The sequence below is a fragment of the Odocoileus virginianus genome, chromosome 6 (assembly GCF_023699985.2).
Source record: "Odocoileus virginianus isolate 20LAN1187 ecotype Illinois chromosome 6, Ovbor_1.2, whole genome shotgun sequence".
NCBI classification, from domain to species: domain Eukaryota; kingdom Metazoa; phylum Chordata; class Mammalia; order Artiodactyla; family Cervidae; genus Odocoileus; species Odocoileus virginianus.
The window spans coordinates 73013839-73041102 of record NC_069679.1 but is presented as its reverse complement, the minus strand read 5'-3'; the positions used below and the strand labels follow the sequence as shown (position 1 = coordinate 73041102).

The 27264-nt window shown below is 40.5% G+C and overlaps 1 protein-coding gene across 5 annotated transcripts in view; it reads left to right on the top strand.

Moving 5' to 3' along the window:
- The window catches only part of AREL1 (apoptosis resistant E3 ubiquitin protein ligase 1), a 43610-nt gene that overhangs the window by 3460 nt on the left and 12886 nt on the right, over nucleotides 1–27264 (top strand). For 2 of the 5 annotated variants that reach the window (XM_020906905.2, XM_020906904.2), the window contains 7 exons: nucleotides 16022–16132; nucleotides 20035–20095; nucleotides 20956–21182; nucleotides 22118–22355; nucleotides 24982–25151; nucleotides 25316–25496; nucleotides 25703–25950. In XM_020906905.2, the coding sequence (XP_020762564.1) occupies nucleotides 20080–20095; nucleotides 20956–21182; nucleotides 22118–22355; nucleotides 24982–25151; nucleotides 25316–25496; nucleotides 25703–25950 (1080 nt within the window). In that variant the 5' untranslated portion in view covers nucleotides 16022–16132; nucleotides 20035–20079. Of the gene's footprint in view, nucleotides 1–15812; nucleotides 16133–20034; nucleotides 20096–20955; nucleotides 21183–22117; nucleotides 22356–24981; nucleotides 25152–25315; nucleotides 25497–25702; nucleotides 25951–27264 lie in introns of all 5 variants that reach the window. The other 3 variants (XM_020906902.2, XM_020906903.2, XM_070469630.1) reach the window with 2 other exon arrangements.

Here is a 27264-nt window from a genome sequence, read left to right as displayed (position 1 = left end):
GGTTGTTTAACCTTATTGTAGTGTGTGTGTATATGTGAGCATGCCTGAGGCTTGATACGGTGTTGTGTCTCCATGACATTTTCCTGGTGGGACTCTTGAAGCCTGTACTACAAAATGTGCTTTAACAGAAGGAAATAAGTATTCATCTAGTTATTAGAAACCAAACAGTTATGGTAGGCATATGGCTTGCCATCTAGCCTGAATTGGAACAGTGTCATATGGTTTTAATATGTATTTTTGTTACCTTGAGAAGTTGAGAAATTTGTACCATGTTTTTCAGAGCTTTTAGCTGAAGCATTCATTTCACTGCAGTTTGCATTTTGGTGTTGAGATGCTAATTGTCAACATCTGTTCACTGTATTTTTTAAAATACTGACAATAAATTTTATTAAAAGCTTAAGTGGTCTAGTATATTCACTCAACTAATGGTTTTGAGATTCCTTCTCACTTAGGTACTCTTAAGATCTTATACAGTGTTCCTATGTGATTTCTACTTTCTCTTCCCAATGCATATTCATCTATTTTTATCCTTTAATAAATGGTAGTTCTTTTTGGACTAGTCTTAAAAACAAAGAATGAAATAAAACACTTTAAAAAGCATTTAAAATATATTTCTACCTTGAAAAATTGGGATTGGCTTAACTAGATGACTTGTCTTTATGCTTCTGTATGTCTTCAAGGCCATCTGATTCCACCTGAACCATACAAGGAACATGAATTTGGTGCCCCACATATCCTACCCACCAGACGCTAAGCCCACTACTCTTAGATATCTACTAGCCATACTTCTCTATATTTGTTTTTGTTTTTTGCACTTGTATAAGCTCCCTTGTCCACCCCAAGAACTTTGACAAAGCAAGAGAAAATACACGTGCTAGCAAAAGTAATCACATTTTAAAAATTGCTTTTACACTTAAAATTCCTCAATTGCTAGCCTACTGTGGTTATAAAGTGCAGAGGATTCTTTTTGTTGATTTCTCCACCTCCCTAACCCTAGCATCCATTTCCTCCCAACAGATTTTTCTTCCATGTATTCTCTCTCCTCCCTTGCAGCCATGTGCTTTAGGGGAAGCCAACCACATCTTCATGCCAAAGAATGGGCCTGGTTGGCTAAGAATAATTCCATCCATCTTTACCAGTCTCTAATTTAGGAGAGGAAATGCGATTCAATTTTGGTCAATGAAATGAGAGGTTTAAGTTTGCTCTTGGCTTCTGGAAAAGTCCTTCCTCGTGCTTTCATTGTGTTTTCTATTCATTATTCTTTTTGGTCAGAGATTAGGTAAAGATAACTTAATAATACACAGCATTTTCTATTGTGTCCCTCCCTTTGTTTTTATCCAGAGATCCAGCCCAGGTTATTTAAAACCCCTGGCTTGTCCACTTAGGGAAGTTTAACTCCAAGGATTGTTGTTGTTCAGTCACCAAGTCATATCTGACTCTGCGACCCCATGGACTGCAGCACGCCAGGCTTCTCTGTCCTTCAGTATTTCCTGGAGTTTGCTCAAACTCATGGCGATTGAATTAGCACTGCTGTCTAACCACCTCATCCTCTGCCGCCCTCTTCTTTTGCCTTCAGTCTTTCAGAGCATCAGTCTTTTCCAGTTAGTTGGCTCTTTTCATCGGGTGGCCAAGGTATTGGAGCTTCAACTTCAGCATCAGTCTTTCGAATGAATATTCAGGGTTGATTTCTTTTAAGATTGACTTGTTTACTGTCCTTGCTGTCCAAGGGACTCTTAAGAGTCTTCTCCAGCACCATAATTTGAAAGCATCAATTCTTTGACACTTAGCCTTCTTCATGGTCCAACTCACATCTGTACGTGACTACTGGAAAAACCATAGTTTTGACTCTAAGGACCTTTGTCATCACAGAGATGTCTCTTTGCTTTTTAATATGCTGTCTCGGTTTGTCATAACTTTGCTTCCAAGAAGCAGGTGTCTTTAATTTCATGGCTGCAGTCACCACCCTCAGTGATTTTGGAGCCCGAGAAAGGAAAATCTGTCACTGCTTCTACTTTTTCCTCTTCTATATGCCATGAAGTGATGGGACCAGATGCCACAATCTTAGTTTTTTGAATGTTGAGCTTCAAGCCAGTTTTTTCACTCTCCTCTTTCACCCTCATCAAAGGCTCTTTAGTTCTTCTCCACTATATGCCATTAGAGTGGTGTCATCTGCATATCTGAGGTTGTTGATATTTCTCCCGGCAGTCTTGATTCCAGCCTGTGATTCATCCAGCACAGCATTTCGCATGATGTACTCTGCATCTAAGTTAAATAAACAGGGTGACAACATGCAGCCTTCTCTTACTCCTGTCCCAATTTTGAACCAGTCAGTCGTTCCACATAAGTTCTAACTATTGCTTCTTGACTTGCATACAGATTTCTCAGGAGGCAGGTAAGGTGGTCTGGTATTCCCATCTCTTTAAGAATTTTCCACAGCTTATTGTGATCCACACAGTCAAAGGCTTTAGTGTAGCCAATGAAGCAGAAGTAGATGTTTTTCTGAAATTCTATTGCTTTCTCTGTGATCCAGAGAATTTGTTGTTAATTTGATCTCCGGTTCCTCTGCCTTTTCTAAACCCAGCTTGTACATCTGAAAGTTCTTGGTTCACATACTGCTGAAGCCTAGCTTGAAGGATTAGCTCCGAGGATACCCCTTGGTGTATGTGGTAAAACTGTTAGGAAAACAGTTAAAACCTTCCAAGTGTGATCTGGTTTTTCATATCCTGGTGAAGAAGGAAACCCGGTTGGGCTACATAAATGGTTTGTAGAAAACCATTTTAACAGATAAGGCTTTGGAGAACGTTTTAAGCAAGCATTACCTGAATTGGAGCAATGACTTGGGAGGCATGATCAGAATCCTAAGGGGGAGTGTGAATGGAAAGTGGGGAACCATATGTACTTTTTTTAATACCAGATTTTGTTTTGGAATCATTTTAGGTTTATAGAAAAGAAGCAGAATAGTACAAGGAGTTTCTGTTGTACCTTCTACCCAAACCTCTCCCTAATGTTAATGTCTTACATAATCGTGGTACATTTTGTCACATCTAAGAAATTAACATTGATATGAATTGAACTACAGACTTTATTTGGATTTCACAGAATTTTCCACCAATATCCTTTTTCGGTTCCAGGATACCACACTGCATTTAGATCATGTATGATTTTGATAAATAGATTGGGGTTTTCAGTGAGCTTTTTCTTTGCCATGTATGTGGTCCAATAATCCTCTCTGACCAGTGCTGAGGAAAGTCATTGACCTTGAGAATAAACAGTACCACATAGGTGGTTTCTGTAGCCTTTGATGCTCAAAGCAGTGTTAAGCCAGTGGAAGAGTTGGCTTTGCTCCCAGGAGGGTGGTGTGACGTTTCCTGAGAAGCTTAAGAGCTGATCCTGATTGTGGGTCCCTTCTTGGCTTCTACTAAAACCATGTGTTTACCTTATAGATTTTATTACATGGAACTATCCCCAATTATTTCTTGTCTTCCTCTTTACTGAATTGTGTGTTTCTAAGGGGTCAAGGACTATCTTACTTATTTTGGAATCTAGGAGGCCTGTCTTGCTGTAGTCCATGGGGTTGCTAAGAGTCAGACATGACTTGGCAATTGAACAACAGCAAGCATCCAGCATATTGCTTGGCATGTAATAGGTTCTTAATACACATTTGAAGAAATTAATAAGTCCTCGTTTGGTAACATTGATTATTTATTAGGTCAACAGAAGTTTTGTTTTGAATGCCACATGTGTTGAGTTTCTCCTTCAAATAGAGGCCTCTTAAGTGGCCATTTCTGTGGCCAGCTGAGTGTTTCTTCCCAGAATCTTAATCAGAGAAGTATAAAATACTCATTTAAGGTTGCTCTTTCTTCTGATTATATAAACAATTTATTTTCCTTAAAAAATAAGAGTAGAATTGAAAGTAATAGTAGTGTGTGTGTGTGCATGTGCATGCGTGTGCTAAGTTGCTCAGTTGTGTCTGACTCTTTGTGACCCCACGGACTGTAGCCCGCCAGGCTCCTATGTCTGTGGGATTTCCCAGGCAAGAATACTGGAGTGGGTTGCCATTTCCTTCTCCAGGGGGTCTTCCCGACCCAGGGATCAAACCCGTGTCTTTCGGTCTCCTGCATTGACAGGTTGATTCTTTACCACTGCGCCACCTGGGAAGCCCAATAGATGGTAGAAGAGGTAGAAACTGTTAGCTTTCGAGTATGTGTGTGATAGTTGCAGTTTCACCCCACTGGGCTGTAGATCTGGCTGTTTGCCTGCCATTTCATGCACAGTTAATGAAATAAAAACTTCCTAGACTTATTGAGGGAGACGGCTTGTCAGATTCAGAGAATTAGTTTAAATTTTTTCCTGTTAAAACCAAGATTCGGTGGCCCAGGGTCACCTAAGCATAAAAGCTGCCATGGTATGGGAACACAGGGGCCTGTTCTAAGTCTGTGGATCGGGTACAGTAGAGTCAGCTTGGTAAATAGAAAAAAACATCAGGGTAAGAGGGAGTTGTAAATCAGAGCTGCTATTTTCTTGATTTAAAGACTGTGACAGAGGCCTAGATGAGCCAGTGTTCTATTTTATTTTTCTCCAGACGTCCTGTGAAGTTAGGAAATGAACAATGATAACTTATCATTTCATTTCTCCCTGTTTCAGTCACATTAGCTTTGTATACCTTTTTCCTCCTATGAACTATATTTTATTCCAAGGTTCATAGAATAGAAAGTCGTATACCCTGTTCATTTAATTTGGAGTCTGAAGAGCTCTGGCTTATTTTAAAGAGACTGATGTAATGGAATCCAAGTTGAGTTAAGAAATGTAAAGTTACTTTTAAGAACCAATGTCAGGGGTCCAGAAGTTTTATGTCAATTTGAAGAGAACTGAGGGACTAAAATCTTGCCTACATTTAGAAATGCCATTTATTAGATTGAAGAAGGGGAACATCTGTTAAAAGATAAAAATCTTTCCAATTCTGAAATAGACTATAACTTCAATAGTGTTTGGTAATGTGGGAAGTTGATTTTAAAAGAAACAAAGGGATAATAAAATTGTGTGACTAATTATGAGATAAATGGAATGCAGGCATTTTAAAGAAAAATCTTGTTAAAAACTTTGATGAGATTTTCTTAGATGAAGCTTTCAGATAAAAGTTCTAGATGAAAATCTTTGTGACCTTGAGTTAGGCAAAGATTTTTAAAGAAATAAGATACGGGAAAGGACAAACTATAGAAGGAAGAAAAAAATTATAAGTTAGATTTCATCAAGTTAGGAAAGTTAGGAACTTTTTAAACAACACTGTTAATAAAATGAAAAAGCAATTCACAGAAAATATTTGCTGAATGTGCATCTAAAAAGGGCTTGTATTCATAACTTAAAAGAACTCTTACAACTCAATAGTAAGAAGACAGCTCAGTTTTAAAAAATGACAGAAGATTTGGATACCAGAGAAGTTTTATAAATAGCCAGCAGGCCCAGGAAAAGATGCTCAGTATTATTAGTCCTTGGGACATTAAAACCACAGTGAGATACCACTTCACACCTATTAGAATGGGTAAAACTTAAAAGATTGATAATACCAAGCATAGGTAGATACAGTAACTGGAGCTCTCATACACTGCTGGTGGAAATGCAAGGTGGTACAGCCGCTTTGGAAAATAGTTTGGCAGTTTTTTATAAATTAAATGTATACTTACTACATGACCCCACAGTCCCACTTTTAGCTGTTTATCCAAGAAAAATGAAAACATATGTCCACATTACACTTGTATTTTAATGTTTACCCATAGTCGCCCCAACCTGGATAGAATCCAAATGTCCTTTCCTGGGGAATGGATAAACAAACTGTATGCCCACATAATGGGTGACTACTACAAAGGGGAATGAACTACGGATACAAATAACAGCATGTATGGAGCTCAAAAGTGTTATATCACACATGAAAGACTATATTTTCAATGTGATGTCATTTATAGGCATTCTGCAAAAGGCAAAACTACAGCAAAGTAAAAGTACATCAGTGGTTGTACAGGAGGGTGGAGGAGCGGGGCTGACTGCAAAGGGTCTTGAGGAACTTTTGGGGATTATGAAATGCTCTGGATCATGATTGTATTTTATATCATTACCTTATACAGTTGTCAGAACTCTTTTAATTGTATGCTTTGAATTGGTGACTTACTACATATAAATGACACTTTAGGGAAACTGATTTTGACAAGAGATTTGACAAAGAGGTTTTTTTGTTGTTGTTTTTTTTTAACTAGTGATTTATATAGGATTAGAGAATGGGTTTAAAGTTTGGATTTGAATTTGTTATAGACATTAAAATAATTTTGAAATAATAATATCACTGAACTGAGTTGCAGAGAGCTTACTAGTTATGTGTTGGGTCAAGTTTAAATTAATATTATTCGCAAAAATAGATGGAGATAAAATATAAATTTTACATGAAGAAGTTGCTGTATCAGAGAATGAGAGTTCCAAATAACTAAGGAAAAAAACTTGAGGGCTGATTTTGAATTCCCCCCTCTTGCCTAAATCTTTACTTGGTCTAATACAATTCACCATCACTTTCTAGGAATAGTCACTTCCTTTTGCCTCCAATAAATTACTTTAAAATTTTTTTCCTCTGAGTTTCTTCTCATTTTGATTTGCTCGCTCCTCTGAGGAGGCAAGGGCAGGATATATATAAAGTTGGTCCCCTCTCGCAGTCTTTCTTCATTCCCCATGTCTTCTGACTGCCCTCTGGATCCTGGTGTCTCTAGCTTCAGATGCTGATTTCCACTTGTCTTGTGGATGTCCTCATCTGGATATGTTCTGCCTATGTGCCTGCTTAGTTGCTCAATCATGTCCGATCCTGGGAACCCATGGACTAAAGGCCGCCAGGCTCCTCTGTCCATGGGATTCTCCAGGTAAGAATACTGGAGTGGGTTGCCATTTCCTCCTCCAGGGGATCTTCTTGACCCAGGGATCAAGCCCCTGTCTTCTGCATTGACAGGGGATATCCTGTAGACGCTTTAAACTTAAGTTCACTTCTGCACTCGTTACCTTCCCTCCATATTTGCTCTGCCTTCTTAATTCTCTGTCATTATTCATCCAGGTTCCCAAGCATAGAAAATCCTGACTTGTCCTTGCCTTTTTGCTCTCCTTGAGTTTTTTGCCTCGAAGATCACTGATCCTGTTGCTTCTGACAGAAACAGAGCACACTCTATTCTCTTCCTGTCTACGTCATGACCAGTGCCTAGAAGCTTCCTTGGACAGCATCCTCTTGTTTCTCAGCCATTGATCTTTCTTTTCAGAGTCTCACATTGCCCCCAGAGTTACTTCTCTTTAAATGTGTGACCCTGTTATTCCCTTAGTTAAAAAACTTATCTTGTGGCTTTCTTGCTGTTTTTTAGAGTCTAATCAAATGAAGTCATATTCCTTTAAAATTCCAAATTAAATACTTCTGAACTCTCATTCTTCCTATCTCAAGAATGTCTCTCCCTCCCTACCCCTTTTGGAGGTTCTTGATGCATCAGTATTCCTATATAAGAGGGTAGACTCTGGGATCACATTGCCTGGTCCTTTGACTTGTCAACTTAGTGACCACAGACATGTTATTTTAGCTGTCTGTACCTCCGTTTCCTAAACTATAAAATAGGCATCATAAAATGGTTACCTTACACGGTTGCTATAAGAGTTAAATGAGATGATACACGAAATACTTCAAACTGCTGGCATGTAGTAAGTCCTCAGTAGAGGTGGATTCTTGTTTTTATCATCATACTGGAAAAAGAATTCAGAAAACTTAGTGTTTTGGGTTGTTGCTGTCATGGGTTCAAAATGAGATTTCTCTGGATCTCTCACCTTTCCTGATGAGGAGAGATTATAAGTGAAAGCTGTGCAACTTGGCTGAGTCAAATTCCCTCAGGTACATTCACTGCCATCTTGCTCATCTGTTTGGGTTGGGCGGCTTGGGCACAAACCGCCGTCATAACCTGGCAGGCCCGAAGCCTGGGTAGCACATTGAGCCATGTCCCCTGGGGTTCTCCTGCCGTGCCAAGTCACCTGGGCTTAGTTTCCAGTCTCAACCCGCCTTCCCTTCCCTTAAATTCCAAGTCTTGCTCCCCGAGGGCAGCTGAATTCCTTCCTTTTCTCAGTGCATCTCCATATTATACTCGAGGCAACGGAAGAGAAGCTAAATAGCTTGTTCAGGATCACTTAATTGTAAAATTCATGCTCTTGACCACTGCACTGTGCTGTACTTAGTATCAGGCACCCTGGTTTAGCCCCATGGTTTTCCAAACACTTCGCTTTCATAATGCTTTTCATCACTCTCTCTTGACTCAGTACTCTTACTTAGGCTGTTCCTTCTACCTAGGATACTGGTTGTTGGTGGTGGTTTTTTCCAAAGCCTTGCAAATGGCCTACTCATTGTTATGTAACAGCCCCATTACCAGACCTGTGAAGACTTCCCCACACAGGCAAGATTACCTCTCTCCTTCCTTTGCCTTCCACACATTGGTTTTTCCTCTTTTGTGCACTCGCTACATTGTATTATCTGTCTCCCACACTGGACAGGGTTAATAGAGGTTGAGAAAAGACTGTCTTGGAATCAGAATGTTAAGCGTTCTGGTGAACATTAAGCTCACGTATTCGTTGTCTAGGTTGTGTAGAAGTAGTATTAACTTAGTTTAGTAAGTTTCCAAAGACATAATTGGATTCGCAGGTCTTTCCAGCATTAAAGACTCCTCAGATGGTAGCGATGGCGAGGGGCGAGGCAGCCCGGGGCTGCTGGAAACGCACTATTTCAGGACCTGGGTGCTGGGTACATGGTGTATTCTGTTCCATTTATGAAAATCCAGTGAGCTGCATGCATAGGTGCACTTTTCTGTATGTGTGTTATACTTGAATAAAACATTCTAAAAGGTGGGGGGAGAAACAAACCTCAGCCTCCTTCCATTTCCCATTCATCGGAATTACTTAGCAGGGAAGTGTAAAGAACCTTAATGAGAAGCACGGTCTCCGACCTTTCGGTCTTTCTAGGAATTTGCTGAAAGGGAATTATCAGATACTTGAAGAAAGATCAATGTGCAATGATAATGTTGCTGAGACAGAGCGTAAATACTCAGCAATGAGGAATTGATCAATCTTGTTTTACCCATACAGTATAATATATGTAACATGAGAAATCATGTAGCATAATTTATATGCTGGGGAAATGCTCAGGATAGGATTTTTAAAAGATGGAAAATGGTGTGGTATGACTAGTAATTTAAGGAAAAATAAGCATGGGGAAAAAATATCTAAGAGTATTGGCGCTAGAACCACCTAATCTACTAAGTTTTGTGTTCTTAAAAAAAGACATCAACAGAACCATCAGTGTTTATTATCTTCTGGATTTTTGGTATGTTTGAAATATTCCGTTAAGACTGGAAGGAAATATGCCAAAATGAGAATGACAGGTGTCTTTTGCTTTTTTAAGATGCTATCTTTTTAAGTTTTATTCATTCATTCATTCGTTCATTCGGCTTCTCTGGGTGTTTGCTGCAACATGCCGGATCTAGTTTCCAAACTAGAGATAGAACAAGAGCCCTCTGCACCGGGAGCATGAAGTTTTAGCCACTGGACCACCAGGGAAGTTTGCGGGGTTGGTGTCTTTAGACAATGAGTCAATTGCTAATCTTTTCCCACTTTTTTATAGTTATAGCAATTATCATTTACTAAACATTCTCTTTGCAAGGTTCTTGATAAGTGCTTTGCTATTCCATAATTTTAACAGTTTTCCAGGCAGCCTGTGATTCTGTTCACCTCAATCACTTTCTTAGGGGTAACCTTGGGAGTAACCTTGGGAGTTTATGTAACTTCTCCTAACCTTAATTCCCTAGTGTATGAATCATGTATCAGTTTAAAGTGCCTAGCACATATTGAGTGCTCAACAAATAATAATTACTGTGACAGTACAGTCATGACACTCTATTACGTAGATTCCTTTGTTATCCAAATTTTACTGCTGAGGAAACTGAACCAAGCTTGGAGAGATATAATTTACCCAGAGTCACTCGTCTAGGCCTGTAGGGACTTAAACCCAGGCAAATCTGAACAAATACATGAAAGGTATTAAATTGCTAATAGTTGATTAATGACTGGATAAATGCAACATGCAGTATTAATACAATGGAATACTATCTAGCAATAAAAAGGAATGGAATACTTATACATGCTACAACATGGATGACCCTCAAATACATGCTAAGTGAAAGAAGCCAGATACAAAAGACAACATATTATATGATTCCATTTATATGATATGTCCAAGAAAAGGCAAAAAAAAAAAAAACCTTTAGAGAGGAAGTGGATTAGTAGTTGCTGCTTAGGGTTGGGAGGGGGTAGAGGTGGTGATGGGAAGCTGATGAGTACTGAGTTTCTTTGGAGAGATAAAAAAATGTACTTAAATTTGATTGTGGTAATGGTTGCACATCCCTGTGAATTTACTAAAAAAACAATGAAGTGTACACTTTAAATAGGTGAATTGTAAAATATTTGGATTATATATCAATAAAGTTGTTAAAATGGTTTTTGCTGGTATTTGCTTTTGACACCTGCATTAGAAGGGAAGTGAGGGGAATTTTTAACATTTAACTTTACACATTTGCAATTTTTAAAATGTTTTTCAATATATATGTTGTTTTATTTTTTTACATGTTATTTTAAAACTACAAAATAGAAAAAAAAAATTTTTTTGGCCAAGCCACATGGCTTGCGGAATCTTAGTTCCCTGACTGAAGATTGAACCCAGGGCCACAGCAGTGAAAGCACTGAGTCCTAACCACTGGACCACCAGGGGGGGGAAAAAAAAAAAGAAAAGACTGTCTTACTTGTCCTTGTGACCTTAGCTTTTAGCACACAGTCTTTAAAAAAAAAAAAAAAATGAAGAATGAATGATACAGAAGAACCTAAAGATGTTAGTTTGCCAACACAGGTGGGGCTAGTCAAGGCTATGGTTTTTCCAGTATGGATGTGAGATTTGGACTGTAAAGAAAGCTGAGTGCCAAAGAATTGATGCTTCTGAACTGTGGTATTGGAGAAGACTCTTGAGAATCCCTTGGACTGCAAGGAGATCCAACGAGTTCATCCTAAAGGAGATCAGTCCTGGGTGTTGATTGGAAGGACTGACCTTGAAGCTGAAACTCCAGTACTTTGGCCACCTCATTTGAAGAGGTAACTCATTTGAAAAGATCCTGATGCTGGGAAAGATTGAGGGCAGGTGGAGAAGGGGACAGCAGAGGATGGGATGGTTGGATGACATCACCGACTCAATGGACATGAGTTTGAGTAGACTCCGGGAGTTGGTGATGGACAGGGAGGCCTGGTGTGCTACAGTCCGTGGGGTCGTGAAGAGTCAGATACGACTGAGTGACTAGACTGAACTGAACTGAAAGATGTCAGTAGTGAATTTGCTAAAACTGCATTTAAGCTAAGAGAAAATACAGATGTCTAGGGATGGAGGAAGATAGAAAAAATAAAATGTGAGTATATGAAATGAGTGGTAATGGGGTAGTATACCAGTAGTTGAAGGGGTTGTAGTGCTTTTCAAAATTTTCAGCTCTGGTACCTCTAATGGTAGAGGATAGTGGGTGTGTAACCCTTTGGGGGCTGGGAACAGAGCTTGAAGTAGCCTTTCTGCCTCAGTGACACAAAGCATATGAATGTTTTGAACATGCCCATGTTCATGTCCATGTTTCCATGTTTTATCTTTAGAAATTCATGCATATTTTGCATCCTATTTTGTTATCTAAATGAGTTTGTTATAACATGAGAATACTTTTTTCTTCCCATCCACCTCATCCTCTAGCTAGATGCAAGTGGAAATATGTCCATTTATCCTCTGTCTCCTACCACATTCTGGCACGCCCCGTTGCCCAGATCTAGGAAGCATGGAATGGGCTATAGTCTAATACAGCAGCATTCTAGCTTTCTGTTTTGGAGGGTCGTCTGCTTGGGAGTATTATGTCATGGAACCGAGGAGGGTGAGCTCACTCTGTTCTGACTAACGAGGCTGTTCCTGAGGGCTGCAGTCATTTGGAGGCACCTCATTACCAGATCGCTGGGGAGCAGCTGGAGAGAGTTCACAGAAGACCCACAGGAATGATGAAGAGACTGGAGGGGCTGATGGATGAGGAAAGAATACAAATGAAAACTATAACTTGGCTGAGCCAAGGTCGCAGGAATACACAACTGTATAAATATCTCAAGAGTATAAACTTGACGGGGGAGGGTGGTCTTTTATGGTGGGATTTAGGAGTGGGGAGAATAAACCAAGGGTGAAATTTAAGCAAAGGAAAAGGTAAACTAACAATCTCAAGTGTCTGATAGTGCACTTTATTTCTTGGAACATCCTCAATTGGGCCACTCTAACTTGTGGGCCTTTGGCTAATTGAATGATTTGTGTTTTTTTATTCGACTTCCGTGGACTTGAGGTCGGCACTTCTCTGTGTAGAAAATGCTGGAGACTAACATCTTACAAAGCACACATCTTTATCTTGTCCTGACTCGTTCTGTGGGACTTGGTGGTGGTTATTTGGTACTCCTGTGTGCTGCCTATCCCTTTATCCCTTTATGTATCTGAATTCTGAAGTGGACGTTCACATACTTTTTTTTTTTTAATGAATTTTTTATTGGATTATAGTTGATTTACAATGTTGTGTTAGTTTCAGGTGTGCGGCAGAGTGGATCAGTTATACATGTACATCTATCCACTGTTTTTAGATTTTTTCCCTTGTAGGTCATTACTGAGTCCTGAGTATAGAGCTCCCTGTGCTATACAGTAGATCTCAGCTTTTTAGAACAGCACTTTAAAAGTAGCGACAGAGTGAATATGTATGGCAGTAATTTTAGAAATCCAGATATAGTATTTGGTCCCTGAGGTACTCGTTGGTTTTAGGAAATTGTAGCCTTGATGAAATCTAAGCATGATTGTATGAAGCACATACTTTGGGAAATGGTTGTATAAAATGCCTGTTTGGGGTATGGAAGGCATAAAACTTTTGAATGACAGTTGAAATTAGCCAGGAGACACATTTGCATAAAATTGCCAGTTTTATAGCTGTTTTCTTAAGAGGGGACAGTAGAACTGGAAGGTGATTTTTATGTTTTTTTTATACATAAAAATGAGTTTATTAATACTACACATTTATGTAACTTTAAAACTAAGTCACCTGTCCCAGAAATGGGTAAACTTTTTCTGTAGACAGACAGTCAGATAGGAAAGCTTTGTAGACCATACATCTCTGCTGCAACTATTCAACTCTGTGTTGTAGTTCAAAGGCAGTCAAAGATAGAATGTAAACGAAGGAACTTGGCTGCATTCATTCTTTTTGACAAAACTTTTTTTCCTTTTTTTAAACAAAACCCAGTGGCTGTCTGGATTCGGCCTGCAGGCTGTAGTTGCCGACGCCTCCTGCTGTAGACCCTTGCTGCTCCTGAAAGCATGGTTTGCAGACCGCAGTGTCAGCATCACCTGTGAACCTCAGAGAGGTGCAGAGTAGTAGGTGCCTTCTCAGGCTGGCTGCTCTAGAGTCAAGGCCATGCTTCCTGAATTTTAAGACGCATAGGAATCACCTGCGGAACTTGTAAAAGTATGGACTCTGAGATGACTTTGAACACCATGTTAGTCACTGGGAGGCAAAGATGAGTAAGACCCAGTAAGTGTCCTCAGGGAGTGTACAGTTCATTAGGAGAGACTGCTGAATAAACAAATAATTATAATACAGACTAATAAATGTTTCAGTAGAGGTATCTTCAGCATAGGAGTATCACAAAGGAGGAAGTGATTGGTTCTGCCTGGTGTGGGGAGTCCTCAGAGGGTCTTAGGAATTGGACCAGGAAAGGGGGTGGGGGCTTGAATTGAGTCTTGAAGCTCACTAGAGGCATTGAAGCATGGGGAACGGGGTAAGTGTGGCAGTTCATGGTGGGGCACCATAAAGATGATGTTGGATCTGGGAGTTACTGGATTTAATAATCAAATAGCTGATCACAGGGTTGGAGACCCACTGAGATCATTATGAGTAAAAATAAAAGTTCAGTACATTCTATTATATTTAACTAGTTTTAAAATACTGTTTCCTTGGTTGAAAAATAAAGATCTCTTGCCTGTTCTCTCCCTTTTTTAGAAAAAAAACAGAAAACCAAACAATATTTGTTCAGAAATAGAAACTTCTTATATGTCTTCCTATCATTAAGAATTTGGGGGACTTCCCTGGTAGTCCAGTGGTTAGGACTCTGCTGGGGGCACGGATTCAATCCATCCCACATGCCACATGGTGAGAGCAAAAAAAAAAAAAAGAAAAGAATTTGGAAAACACTAAAAGGTACAGTTAGAAAAAAAAAAATATCTGTAATTCCAGACACCAAGAGATGACCACTATGAACATTTTTATGTTGCTCTTTCCAGTCTTCTTTATATAATGTAATATTTTAACAATGTAAATGTAAATAATTTTGTGTTTGCTTTTTCATTTAACATTTTGTGAGTGATTCACTGTGTTGTTATTCCTTAAAAGTGTCATTTTTTTAATGCTTATATTACATTCTGATGGATCTCTTATAGTTTATGTAATTCTTGTTTGTGGCTCGTTTAAACTGGTTCCAATTGCTAGTTGACCCAGGTTTTGGCTGATGTACTTGGCAAGTCTATCACCATATTTTAAAATAATAACACATGCTTATTTATTTTTAATTATAAAAGTTTGCCAACTTATTTGATCTGGTGACTTTCACGCATTCTGTTCTTTTGCTCTTGTTAGCATTTCTTAATTTTGTTTCTTAGTTTCCCACTATCGAAAGGCAGTAGAGTGGTCATCCAAAGCATGGCATCTGAGTCCAGGTTGTCTGGGCTTGACTCAAGTCTACTGTGTTCTGTGGTAATCTTGAGAAAGTTCCTTGAGAAAATGCCTCAGTTTCCTCATCTGTAAAATAGAGATCATTGTGTCTGTGCGGGTTGTGAGTTAATACATGTGAAGGCCTGAGAACAGCTTCTGCCCTGTGGAAAGGGACTGTCTCTTTTCACTTAGTATCAGTAGTCTCTTGTTCGGTGGCTGTTCTTGCCAGAACCCCCTTTCTGCTACATTTAGTTCATGAATATCTTTGGTCGTTAAAGATTGACTTTACTCAACTTTATTACTCAGTGTCTTTATCTTGAATGTTCACAGAAAATTTCCCCTCACTCTTAGTAGCAAATTTTATTAAAATTTTAAAGATAAAGTCAGTATTAAAGTCAGTATTGTTTAACCCTGTCTTGGAAATGCATACATGGGCACAAAGGGAACAAACTGTATATAGGCTGACTGATCAGGTTTTTATTTAATTTACTTTTTAGTTGGATGATTAAGTTTTTAAGCTCTTGGGTGGTTTCCCCTTTCCAGCTGAGTGATACCTTGGTTCCTTATTCATGGCTTATAAGGCCCCCTGCAACCCAGCCCCACGTATCGTCTCCTTTCATTTCTCTTCACCTTGTTCCCAGTCCCATTAAAGTGAAACTGGTTGTGTGGTTGGGAGGAGACTCACTCTTAAGTCTTTGCTCTAGTCTGCTTCTGCTGAAGGGTTAGAATCAACTGAAGTGCCAGAGCTCCTTTCTGGGAAGTGACCAGCTAAGGTGGGAAGATCACCTCTTGGCTTTTCTCGTGATTTTAATTGGGAAAAACTTGGTCAGAGTTCACCTGCCTTTGGTTATTTTTAGTGCCACAGTGTTTCCACTGCCTATTCTGTACCTCTTCTTTGTTGTTTGCTGGGAGTTCTCTATGAGAAATAAAAACCTATCCCATTGACTCTTTTTTTTTTCTTTGTAGGATAGGATCCTAAGACAGCAGACCCGATGCACCCTTCTGCAGCTGACTGCACCCCGCATTAGAAAGAGGTCCAGGGATGATATATTTGGGGATTCTGTTTCTCTCCCCTGGAATTCATGCAGTTCATTCCAGAAACATTGACCCTCTGCTTGTGTGACACACCTTTTCCTGAAGATCTGATGGACAAACACTTTCTGTTGACCTTGCAGCTGTTTTTTCATGTGGAAGTTGGAAGACAAGGTGAAAGTGGCCGAAAGGTACCTGCTTTGGTGAATAGACGTGCTCCCGTTGGTTCTTAGAACATGGGCCCTCGTTTAAAGGTAAGGTGATAGACAAGTTAAGGTTCACTTGTTATTAGGATGTAGAATATGGACTCAGTGACCAGTTTCTGAGTTCTCTCAGCAAGGGCCAGCTAGCATCGACGTGCACAGTTGCGATTAGAATTGACTTTGCTCCCAGCAGGGCAGATTCAAGTATGAAGAAATGAGTTCTCCATTTCTGGGAATTGACTTTTTCACACTGGATCTTCAGTGTTAGCGCTAAAATTTATTTGATACTGTAATTATAAATCTTTGTACTAAAAAAAGGCAAAAAGTTTTAGAATATGCATGTTAGTCAACTTTCTAACATTCCCCTGAGACAAATAGCTTCAAGTATTTCCCCTTTCCCTCTTTTGTAGATAATGTGAGCCAAAGTGCTGTAGTATTAAGCAGCTTGCCCGGGATCTTTTAGTAAGCAAGTGGTATTTCTGCATTAGATAATCGGTACTGCATTCCATTTTCCTTTGTAATGCTTTATTTTTATTTCAAAAGATTAAAAAGGAGGCCATAAACATTTGTCTTTCTAATTTTAGCCTCAGTAAGATTGGGTAATGTTTTTCATACTTTCTTTTACCTGTTTTCTTAAATCTTTTCTCTCCCCGAATACTTAACTATCCGTATGACTCCACTCTTTTTTCATGATTCATGGTTCACAGTTATGTGAGGTTAAGAACATTGGGCTTCAGAGTTAGACATGGGCTTGAGTCACTTATCCTGCTGGGAGATGTTCAGCAAGTCGACTTTTCCAACCCTAGCTTTTTTTTTTTTTAAGTCTGTAAAATGAGAAGAATAATGCTCATTTTACCAAGTTGTATTGGTGACAATTATTTAGGCTAACTTGTGAAACACTTAGTACACTGTTGGCTTGTGGTAATGAATCAATAACGGGGGTTGCAAGTTACGGGTTTACTACTGTGAGGTGGGACAGGAGGAGAGGTGGGGCAGAGAGCACACCACAGGTACAGTAAGAGGACAGAAACTGCCACAGAAGAAGTGAATCTGGAATAAAAGTGATTTGAGCAGTCACCCTTTAGGGAAACCCTGTACCCAAAAGCCTGGAGGCTTTGTGACAGCATCCAGAAAGAGAGAAGATGCAGAAGGCAAGTTTAGAATGTGACCATGGGCAAAATTGAGAGCTGGGTAAAGTATTGTTAGGGGGTTTTTTGGAATGGTATTGTAGAGAAGTGGGATAGTTCATAAAGATCACATTAATGAGTGATGAATTGACAGAGCTAATTCCCTGGTCACAAGGCGGCTTCATGGAGAAGAGAATTAAAAAAAAAAAAATTGGTATGCTGAGTTTTAAATAACAGAGGAAATTGGAATAGAAAAGTAGAATTGACGTATTGGAAAAGATATAGGTGATCTAGATCACTGGCGATGATTTGGTTGAGCAGTAAGTGAGTTGGGGAAGGTGACAAGGTCTTAACAAAGTCAAGTTTATTATTATCAGCCATGAGGACTGAGACTATGGCTGTTGTATAATACCATCCCCCCAGTATCTGGCATATGAAGTAGGTACTCAATATTTGTTGGATGAATTATTTTAGTACAAATTTTTTTTAACTCTTGATTATAAAAATTTTCAAACATGAAATTAGAACAGTATAAAAATGCCAGTGTAGGCAGAGGTTTTAAGTATGGTTAGGAAGGCTTGAGGAAGCCTTTCTTTTTGTAGTTGTGATGCGTTTCTTGTTGAATGAAGTCTGACCCTATAGAGAGGTTCCCTCAGTTTTGTATTGGCTCTGAAGCAAAGAAGCAGTGACGCTGCTATTACTATTGCTAACAGCTATAGTAATAGTTTTAAAACTGAGAACTTACTGGCCCCATTCTAGGTTGTTTACACGTATTAACCCTTTACACATATTAACCCTCTTCATCCTCACAGTACTCCAATGAAGTACACACAGATATTAGCCCCATCTGATAGATAAGGAAACAGGCAGATTATAGAGAGATTAAATAAGTTGTGAGTGGCAGAGAATGGATTTGAACCCAGGTAGTCTAGCTTTAGTCTAGTTATGCCCTCATCCTCTGTATTTATTCTTTTTGCTATACTTGTTAAGAGTCTTGATAGTTGTGGAGAGTGATATTGAAGTCCTATCACACTAAAGGAGATGGTACCATAGGAATTAGTAAACCTCAACTCTTTCTACAGCAGTGAGAACTCTGAAGCTTAGACAGGTCATACAGTTGGTCTCTGGGCTCTGACTTACTGCTTGTCAGCTGCCTCTCACAGAAATGTTGTTGTAGTTGTCAGAGAGATAATACATAGGAATTTCCCCAGCCCTCATAATGTATGCCATAAATTTAGCGTTGCTTTTATTCCTCCAAGGAGTAAGAGACTTAAGACACAAGTCCGTAGCATCACCTACATATACTTCATTTTCTACTGAGTGCTGTAACTTTGCTGAGGACTGAATGTTCACATCCAGGATCAGATTGAATGACATCCAAATGAGGGAGTGTCTGGGACAATTAAACTGCTGGTTCTGATTCTACCAGGTCGCCTAGTACATCCTGTGAGGCACAGACAGATGCTTTTGGAGAAATGATAGCAGCTTTTCAGCCTAGGAGATGAGTACTTGTTTGCGAAGGAGACTCACTAGTTGTGATCTCAAATTTTGAGTTAGTATATTGTCTCTATAGACCCTTTGGAGAGCAGTGTAACCCATGTGTATTGATAGTGCTAATGTTCCCTGTGTGGATTTCTTTTATGGTAGGACTTGAGACACCAGTCTCAATAGGGATTTCTAAGAGACTTGACACGGTCACTCCTCATATTACCTACTCCCTATGGCTTCCACTGGATATATTGTTATCAAAGGATCTAATGGCCATTTTCAGCCACTCTTTCTCTTAAATTTTTTCAGCACAGTTAGACATCAAAGCACAAGCTGTTTTAAAAAAATGATTTGGTTCCTCCCAAATCTGAGCATAGAAATTTTCATATGTCTTGTCTCTAAATTATATATTAGTGCTGATTAAAGGTGCTGGCTTGAGATCATATCAATAACCTTAATATCTATTGACTTGAAAGGATGACTTTAGTGCATTGTGAATTGGAGAGCACAGTATAGCCTGTGCTAAGGTCAGAACTCAGTGATGAGATAGGAATGTCAGTGTGCATTGCATTTTTCCTTGGCAGTACCTTGGGTGGTTCAAATGAGTAATAAGATTGAAGTCTTACTCTGGAAATAAGTCTACTAATAGTGAAAGTCTCCCCTCAGACTCTGGCCCCTGTCTGAATTGTTCTGACCTTGGCAGACATCACTTGGGATGAGAAGTCCAGTCTCCTCCTCTGGTTCCTCTCCTTGGCCTCTGCTGGGCTCATCTTTCACAAGGCCCATTAGTTTGTCTGATTGGTAACAGCAAAAAAAAAAAAAAAAAGCCAGCTTCTCTTACATGCCCACTGCTTATTATTGAGATGACCCAGAGTTCATTTTAATTACATAATGCCAACATGATGATAATAATCCTTGCTTTAAAAAATCCACATTTTATATAACTATTTCTATTTAGATGAATTACTTCCAGAAGGCAAATGTAAGGGGAAAGTGACTCCATTATCCTCTTTGCTTGTGTTAATTAGCACTACTTTGCATGGGGGAGGGAAACTGTCTTGGGGCCCTGGATCCAGGAAGATGAAAGGCATGTTACTGCATTTCGTAATTAGAAGTGGCTGTTTGTGGTATTCCTAGGGTGGTCGGTAGATTGGAAATCTTTTGGGGCAATGATGCAGTCTGTTTCTCTGCAATGTTGTAGGGCACCTGTCAAGCTAGAGAGAGAGCAGCGACAGGAAGGCCAGAGATGGTTGGCTCAAGCCACATGCTCTGCTTTGTCTCTCCCTGAGACGGCTGCAGGGAAGAGTCAGGGAAAACTAAACAAGTTTTCTTTTGCAGCTGCAGCTGTGATCCTCGGCTGTCTGTTGGCACTGAAGGGACCTGATGTTTTACGTTATTGGTACGTCACAGAGAGAGCCCTCTCTCATTTTTTTGGTTAGGGTTGCTTATATCCTTTTCTGCCTCCCTCTTTGTCCTTGAAAAGAGATTTAGAAATATTTCCAATCATGCCAGAATGTACCTTCACAGAGTTAGCAGCAGAATTCATTCATTTGAGAAATATTTATTGAGTAATTATAGCCGGTGCCAGACACTGTTTCCTGTCGAGTCAAAGTCAAATAAGGCAAAAATCTGCCTCCATGAAGTTCGTAACACAAAGGGGGAGAAATGTTGAGTAGATGAATGAATGTACAGGAGTTTGCGGGAGCCCAGAAGAAGGAACCCCTAACTGTGGTGGGGATGGGGGGGGGCTTTTGCCAAGGGGACAAGGAAGGGAAGGGCTTCCAACTGGAGAGAACAGAACACACGTTCTTTTTACTCCTCTTGTCAGGGCCCAGCACAAGCAGGGAGCTTGAGGGCAGGCATTGTATACGGTCCATGGTATAGAACAAGGCTTGGCAGACTTCTGCTATGAAGGGCCAAAGAGTAAACATTTTCAGCTTCCCAGGCCATACACTCTGTGTCACCACTGCTGAACTCTGTGGTTTTAGGGCAAAACCAGCCCTAGACAATAGTAAATGAGTGGGTGGGGCTGTGTTTCAGTAGAATTTCATTTGCAGAAACAGGCAGTAGGTGGAATTTGGCCCAAGGACCTTCGTTTCTGACCCTGGTATGGAAGGAAGTTCCCGTCTTCACCCACAGAGGTGGTGACCCGGTAGAGTGGGTCTTTGGACTTCTCCCCTGACAGATAGCTGGCCTGTTCCGTAAGGAGAAGCTGTCATGTGTAACTGGCAGGTGGTGTGTGTTCTCTCTTTCACATAGGTGGCATCACAGTGTCTGTGGTTGCATTCTTCTTCACAATTAAGTTCCTCTTTGAGCTTGCCGCACGTGTAGTCAGCTTCCTCCAGAATGAGGACCGAGAGCGCCGAGGGGACCGGACTATATATGACTACGTGCGGGGAAATTACCTGGATCCCCGGTCTTGCAAAGTCTCCTGGGATTGGAAGGACCCCTATGAGGTGGGCCACAGCATGGCCTTCCGAGTGCATGTAAGGGAATGTTTCTGTCTCATACGCACTGGGGTTTCTGAGTCAGTTGCCTTCCAGAGCCCAGTCCAGTCTGTCAGTCCGGTCTGGCCTGGACTGGTTAATATTTTCCCTTGTTTTTCAACTCCCCCCTACTCCCCCCAGCCCTGGAATTTGGGAATTGTTAACATCTGAAGAGTCAATTTTTCTATCATTTGGCTTTAATAGGTGCTAAGATTAGAAGAAGTATAAAGCTTAATGTTACATTTTCAAAATGAGAAAAATGTTACTGAAGAGGGTAGGTGTTGTAGATGAGGGGTTGGCAAACCATGGCCTAAGGGTTAAATCAAGCTCACTTCCTGCTTCTATAAATAAGGCTTATTGGGACACAGTCACACCCATTCATCCTCCTGTACTGCCTATAGATGCTGTCACATTTGAGACATTAATCACAGTTGAGTAACTATGTATGACCTGCTAACTAACAGTATTAACTCTCTGGCCTTTTGCAGAAAGTTTGCTGCCTCTGCGGTGACTTCTGCACTGCAGCCTTCCTCTTGGTTTCGTAGTCCGAAACCCCCAGCCTTGCCTAGAGCTTTTGTTCACTCAGTGCCAGTGATTCCCACTGACTTCCCTTTATGTTTGAGCTAGCAGTGATAAATGTAAGAAAAAAGGACGAGTAAGACAGGGGAGGCAGCCTCTGTGGTTCATTAAGTTGAAGTGGATTCAGTGGTATATTTCACCCCTTCCTCTGAAATGGTTAAGAATTTGTCTGTGATTTATTGGTTTTCTTTGAAGCATGGAGAGAATTTGTTTCTCCTTGTGTGAGCAGGACTGTAGGATTAGGTGGGCATGGGGATTTACCAGCCACCCCCCCCACCCCATACTCTCTCAAGTTGCACAGGAAATGCTATTGTCCCCCTGCTTACCAACAGGTGTCCTTCTTCTCCCCACCACAGTTATTCTACAAGAACGGGCAGCCCTTCCCTGCACACCGGCCTGTGGGACTGAGAGTCCACATCTCTCATGTTGAGCTAGCAGTGGAAATTCCAGTGACCCAGGAAGTCCTCCACGAGCCCAGTTCCAATGTGGTCAAGGTGGCCTTCACTGTGCGCAAAGCTGGGCGGTATGAAATCTCAGTGAAGCTGGGTGGATTAAATGTGGCCTATAGTCCCTACTACAAGATTTTTCAGCCTGGTAGGTGTTTTGTTTTTTTTCCTCCCTCCCTCCATTCCTTCCTTCCTTTTTTCTCCTTTGCTTTTTAAATAATGCCTTTATTGAAATTTAATTCACATGCTTTATAGTTCATTCATTTAAAATACACAATTTAATGGTTTAAAAATTTATTGCTGGGTGGCATTATTGCCTGATGTGAGTATACCATACTTGATTTAATCTTTCAGCAGTTAAAGAACATCTGGGTTGTTTTCCAGTCTGTGGTCATTATGAATAGTGGTTTTAGTGTGCATGTCCCTAGTGGTTAACAGTGTCGAACATCTTTTCATGTGCTTATTTGCCATCTGTGTGTCCTTTTCGATGAAATGTCTTTTGTCTGTTTTCTGATGGGATTTTTTGTTTTTTACTATTGAGTTTTGAGAGTTCTTTAAGTCCTTTGTTACAGATGTGGTTTGCAAACATTTTCTCTCAATCTTTAGCTTTTCTTTTCATCCCCTTAATGGGGTCTCTTACAGAACAAGAGTTTTAATTTTGATGAAGTCAGTTTATTAATTTTTCATTTTATGGATCATGTTTTGGTATCTGAGAACTCTTTGACTAGTCCGAGGTTCTGAAGATATTCTCCTGTGTTTTTTTTTTTTGTAAAATTTTCCAGTTTTATAGTATTTAAGATTGTAATCCATTTTTAGTTAACTTTTGTAATTTAGGTCAGTATTTTTTTTTCTTATAAATGTCCAAGTTGCTCCAGCATCATTTATTGGAAAGGCTATCTTTCCCCTATTACATTGGTTTTGCACCTTTGTCAGGGATATATTGGGCATATTTATGGTGATCTATTTCTGGGTTCTCGTTCTGTTCCATTGGTCTATGTGTCTATCCTTCCACCAATACCAGAGTCTTAATGATGTAGCTGTGTAGTAAGTCTTGAAATTGGGTAAACTGACTCTTTCCACTTTTCTCTTTTAGAATTGTTTTAGCTCTTCTAGAACTTTTGCCTTTCTATATACATTTTATTTTATTTTTTTGGTTCTCAACCTGTTTAATGTGTAAAAAGGGAAAAAAGAGGTGGTAGGCAGAGTTTTGGTCTGAATACATTCTTGGAATGCTGGCCATCCAGAGCATCATTCTGAACAGCTGATTATCTTCTGTGACTCGAGAGAGTTTCAGTTTTGAAAAGACCTAATTCCATGGGATTATGGTGACTCATTTATCATAAGAATTAAATACAGAAATTTAAACGCTCCAAGCAAACAGCAGGGGCGGGACTAATGTGACAGTAATAGCCGGAGTTGATGGGGCAAGAGGCAACCAATCATAAAATTACTTTTCCCTTGTAACAAAGGGTTCACACTTTCAACATAAATTATACATTCATTAATGGTGTTTTAAAACAGTCAAGCCTAAATAAATTCTTCATACCATCGAGAAAAGACACACACACTGAAAACCTGCTTAAGCACAGAACTTATCGTTTGACAGCTCTTGGTGGGGTCCACGCACATTTTACATGGAGCTTTTGCTTCTCAAGATTAGTGAAAGTCTGCCAATCATTTTGTATAAAAATAAGACTTAAATTTAAAACCTCACCAAACTAGGAATCTGTTGTAGAAAATCGGTGACACTGGAGCGGCTAAAGCCGGTAGTTCTCAGACTTAAGCCCGTGTCCCAGTGACCTGCGAGGCCCCGCCCCGCTTGTCTGAGGCCTGGGCGGGCCCAAGTCCCTGAAAGGCCAGATGTCTAGGGGAGGCAGGGGGGGGTGGTGAGGCTGGGAGAGAGGGGGCCCCCACTGGGGCAGGTGTGGTCGGTCACCCGGTTGGGGATGGTGTCGGGGATGCAGGCCTTCCCCAGGTTTCCGTGGATGTACATGCTTACGTAATGCTCCATCACTTCCTGGGGGGTCCGGGAAGCGCCGACATGAGCTGCCGTGTCCTCCTTGGCCAGGCAGTACACGCAGTATTTCTTGCCGAGCTGCACCATCTTCCACCGCCAGGGCCCCGCCGCCTGGTGCTCCAGCAAAACCACCTCGGCCGCCCCCCTATATAAATTTTAGAATAATACTGTCTAAATTTACCAAAAAATCTTTCTGAGATTTTGATAAGAACTGTGTTAAACCTAGAAACAAACAAACAAAAAGAACTATATTAAACCTAATATCATTTGGGGAGAATTGACATCTTTACTATGTTGAGTCTCTGAATTCATAAACATGGTATGCCTCTGAACTTGTTTCTTTAATCAACATTTTGTAGTTTTCAATATACAAATCTTCCACAGGTTTTGTTAGATTTGCCCCTAAATATTTTGAGTCTGTTTGTCTTACAATTATTCACTTATTTTTAAGGCCAGTTTCACATGTAGGTTCCCAGTGGGATTCTAGGCACTATATCTGTAACTCTCACTTCTGTTTCCTCCAAGTTATTCTGTCATTGTTTTTAGTGCTTGCAGTGGTTAGGAATTTGTAAAAATGAGTTCCCAAAAGTTCATTTGAGTTAATCTCTGTTTTCTTTCTTTCTCTCTGGTTCATAATGGTATTGTTTATCCCTAGGAATTGGGCGGGCACCCAGCTTTCTAGGACTTACTGACTGAGTAGATCTCTGTGCCCTGAAAATCACCTCTCTGACGTTACCTTCCCTTGTCTTTATTCCAGGAATGGTGGTTCCTTCCAAGACCAAAATCGTGTGTCATTTTTCTACCCTGGTGTTGACCTGTGGGCAGCCGCACACTCTTCAAATAGTGCCCCGAGATGAGTATGACAACCCTACCAACAATTCCACGTCCTTGAGAGATGAGCACAACTACAGCCTGTCCATTCATGAGGTGAGCAGGCTCCCATCTAGGTCACTTCGATCCGTCTCCTCCTTGACCATGGTTCCGGCCTTCTGAGACTTAGATTAGCTCAAGGTAGGAAAGTTCTTTGTAAATTTCTGCACAAGCAGGGAAAATTATGTGTGATTGTTGATGGCTTCGTTTTCCTCCTGTAGCTTGGTCCTCCAGAAGAGGAGAGTACCGGTGTCTCATTTGAGAAGTCAGTGACATCCAACCGGCAGACTTGCCAGGTGTTCCTGAGGCTCACCTTGCATTCTCGAGGCTGCTTCCATGCCTGCATCTCATACCAAAACCAGCCAATCAACAATGGTGAATTTGACATCATTGTCCTAAGTGGTGAGTTGAGAGGAGAGCTGTGAATTAGTCCTCTTCCCAAGCCACTTGTCCTTTGCACATCCGCAGTCATCTGACCAACCCCTCCACCCCAAATGTTTGGTATTTGAGCCAAAACTTGGTTTAGAGACCTGTGGACTGAAGGTCTAGTGATGGGCAGTTTCCTCTCCTGTGTTGCACTATAAACCTTATTCCTTGTTGTACTTCAGAGAATGAGAGGAATATCGTTGAACGCAACGTGTCCACCTCAGGAGTGAGCATTTACTTTGAAGCTTATCTGTATAATGCTGCCAACTGCACCAGCACGCCATGGCACCTTCCGCCCATGCACACGAGCTCTGCCCAGCGCCGGTCCTCCACAGCTCTGGAGGAGGAAGATGAAGACTCATCCTCTGAGTGTCACACCCCTGAGAAGGTGAAGAAACCGAAGAAGGTGTACTGCTACGTGTCACCAAAGGTTGGCACCCCCCCTTGCCCCTGCCTGAACTTGCTCTTATTTGGTAACAAAACCCGCCCAGCAATGGTCTGAGAATCAGGGTGCGATCATCACCTTGTGGTTCAGGGATACTAAGAGATGGCTTCCCATTGAGCAAGAGGCTGTACCTCCTCTTCTGCTGCCTCTTTCCGGTTTGGACTGGATTACAGCTCTGTCCCGAGAGTCTGTGCTTTGGTACTTTCGACCACCTGGGGCATTCTGCTGTTTGATCGCTCCTGGGAAGATTTTTGAAGGCATGGCTCTAGATTTTAAAGAAAGCTACTTTTAACCATTAATAATTTCTCACTAGTATAAAAATTACTGTTGGCCCTTTGTGCCGTTTGGGAACAATTTGATCTTTCATGCTGTGATTTGTGAAACCACAAGAGATGTCATCATCGGGGTACAGGGTTAGAATAGAGAAATTTTGGCAGAGACAAGGGAGGTGAACTTCCCAAGGCCCCTGAGCTGAGAGACACTTTGTGTTAGGGAGTTTCTTTTTTAGTATTTGTATTTTGCTTATTCATACAGACCTCAGAAAAACGAGACTTGAACCATCCCATTACATTCCTTTAATCTCATAGCGAAAACTGAGTTCTAATTCTGTTCTACTTCAGAACACTTCACTGTGTACCATTCATCATTTAAACATCTAGCCTTCATTTGTCCTGGAGAACGGCAATGAGGGAAATTGTGAGGTAGAGACGAAATGAGATTGGCTATGAGTTGATTATTGTTGAAGCTGGTGATAATTCATTGTACTGTTTTCTTTAGTATGTGTTTGAAATGTTTTTTAATGAATTTTTTTTAAAAATCAAGAAAAAAACCTGACCTATTTGTTCAGATAATGGAGGGGTCTTTTTAAATTAAAAAGTTACTGCATTATCTTTTCCTTTTTTTTGTAAATGACAAGAGACTTCTTTTTATTCTTACCTATAGGGTTTTTGTGAACTCTTTTGTATGTGACTCCTCCCACCCCCCAACACCATCATCCCCAGCGCATCCTTGGTGGCATTCTAATAGGGATAAAGCAGTGGGCAGGGGCCACTGGTGTTCCCTGTCCACTGATTTGGAAGAAGTCTCTCTGAGAAGTATCTGGCTAAGCAGGAGGAGAGTCTAATTGTTTCTAGTGAAATGTTGTTGTGAAATGAAATGTTGATTGTGAAATGTTCTATACTGGTTAAGTGAAAACCTGATCTCAGATATTTGGAAATGGCGTGCTGCAATTTATGGGGTCGCAAAGAATCGGACACGACTGAGCGACTGAACTGAACTGAACTGAGTAAGACCTGGATA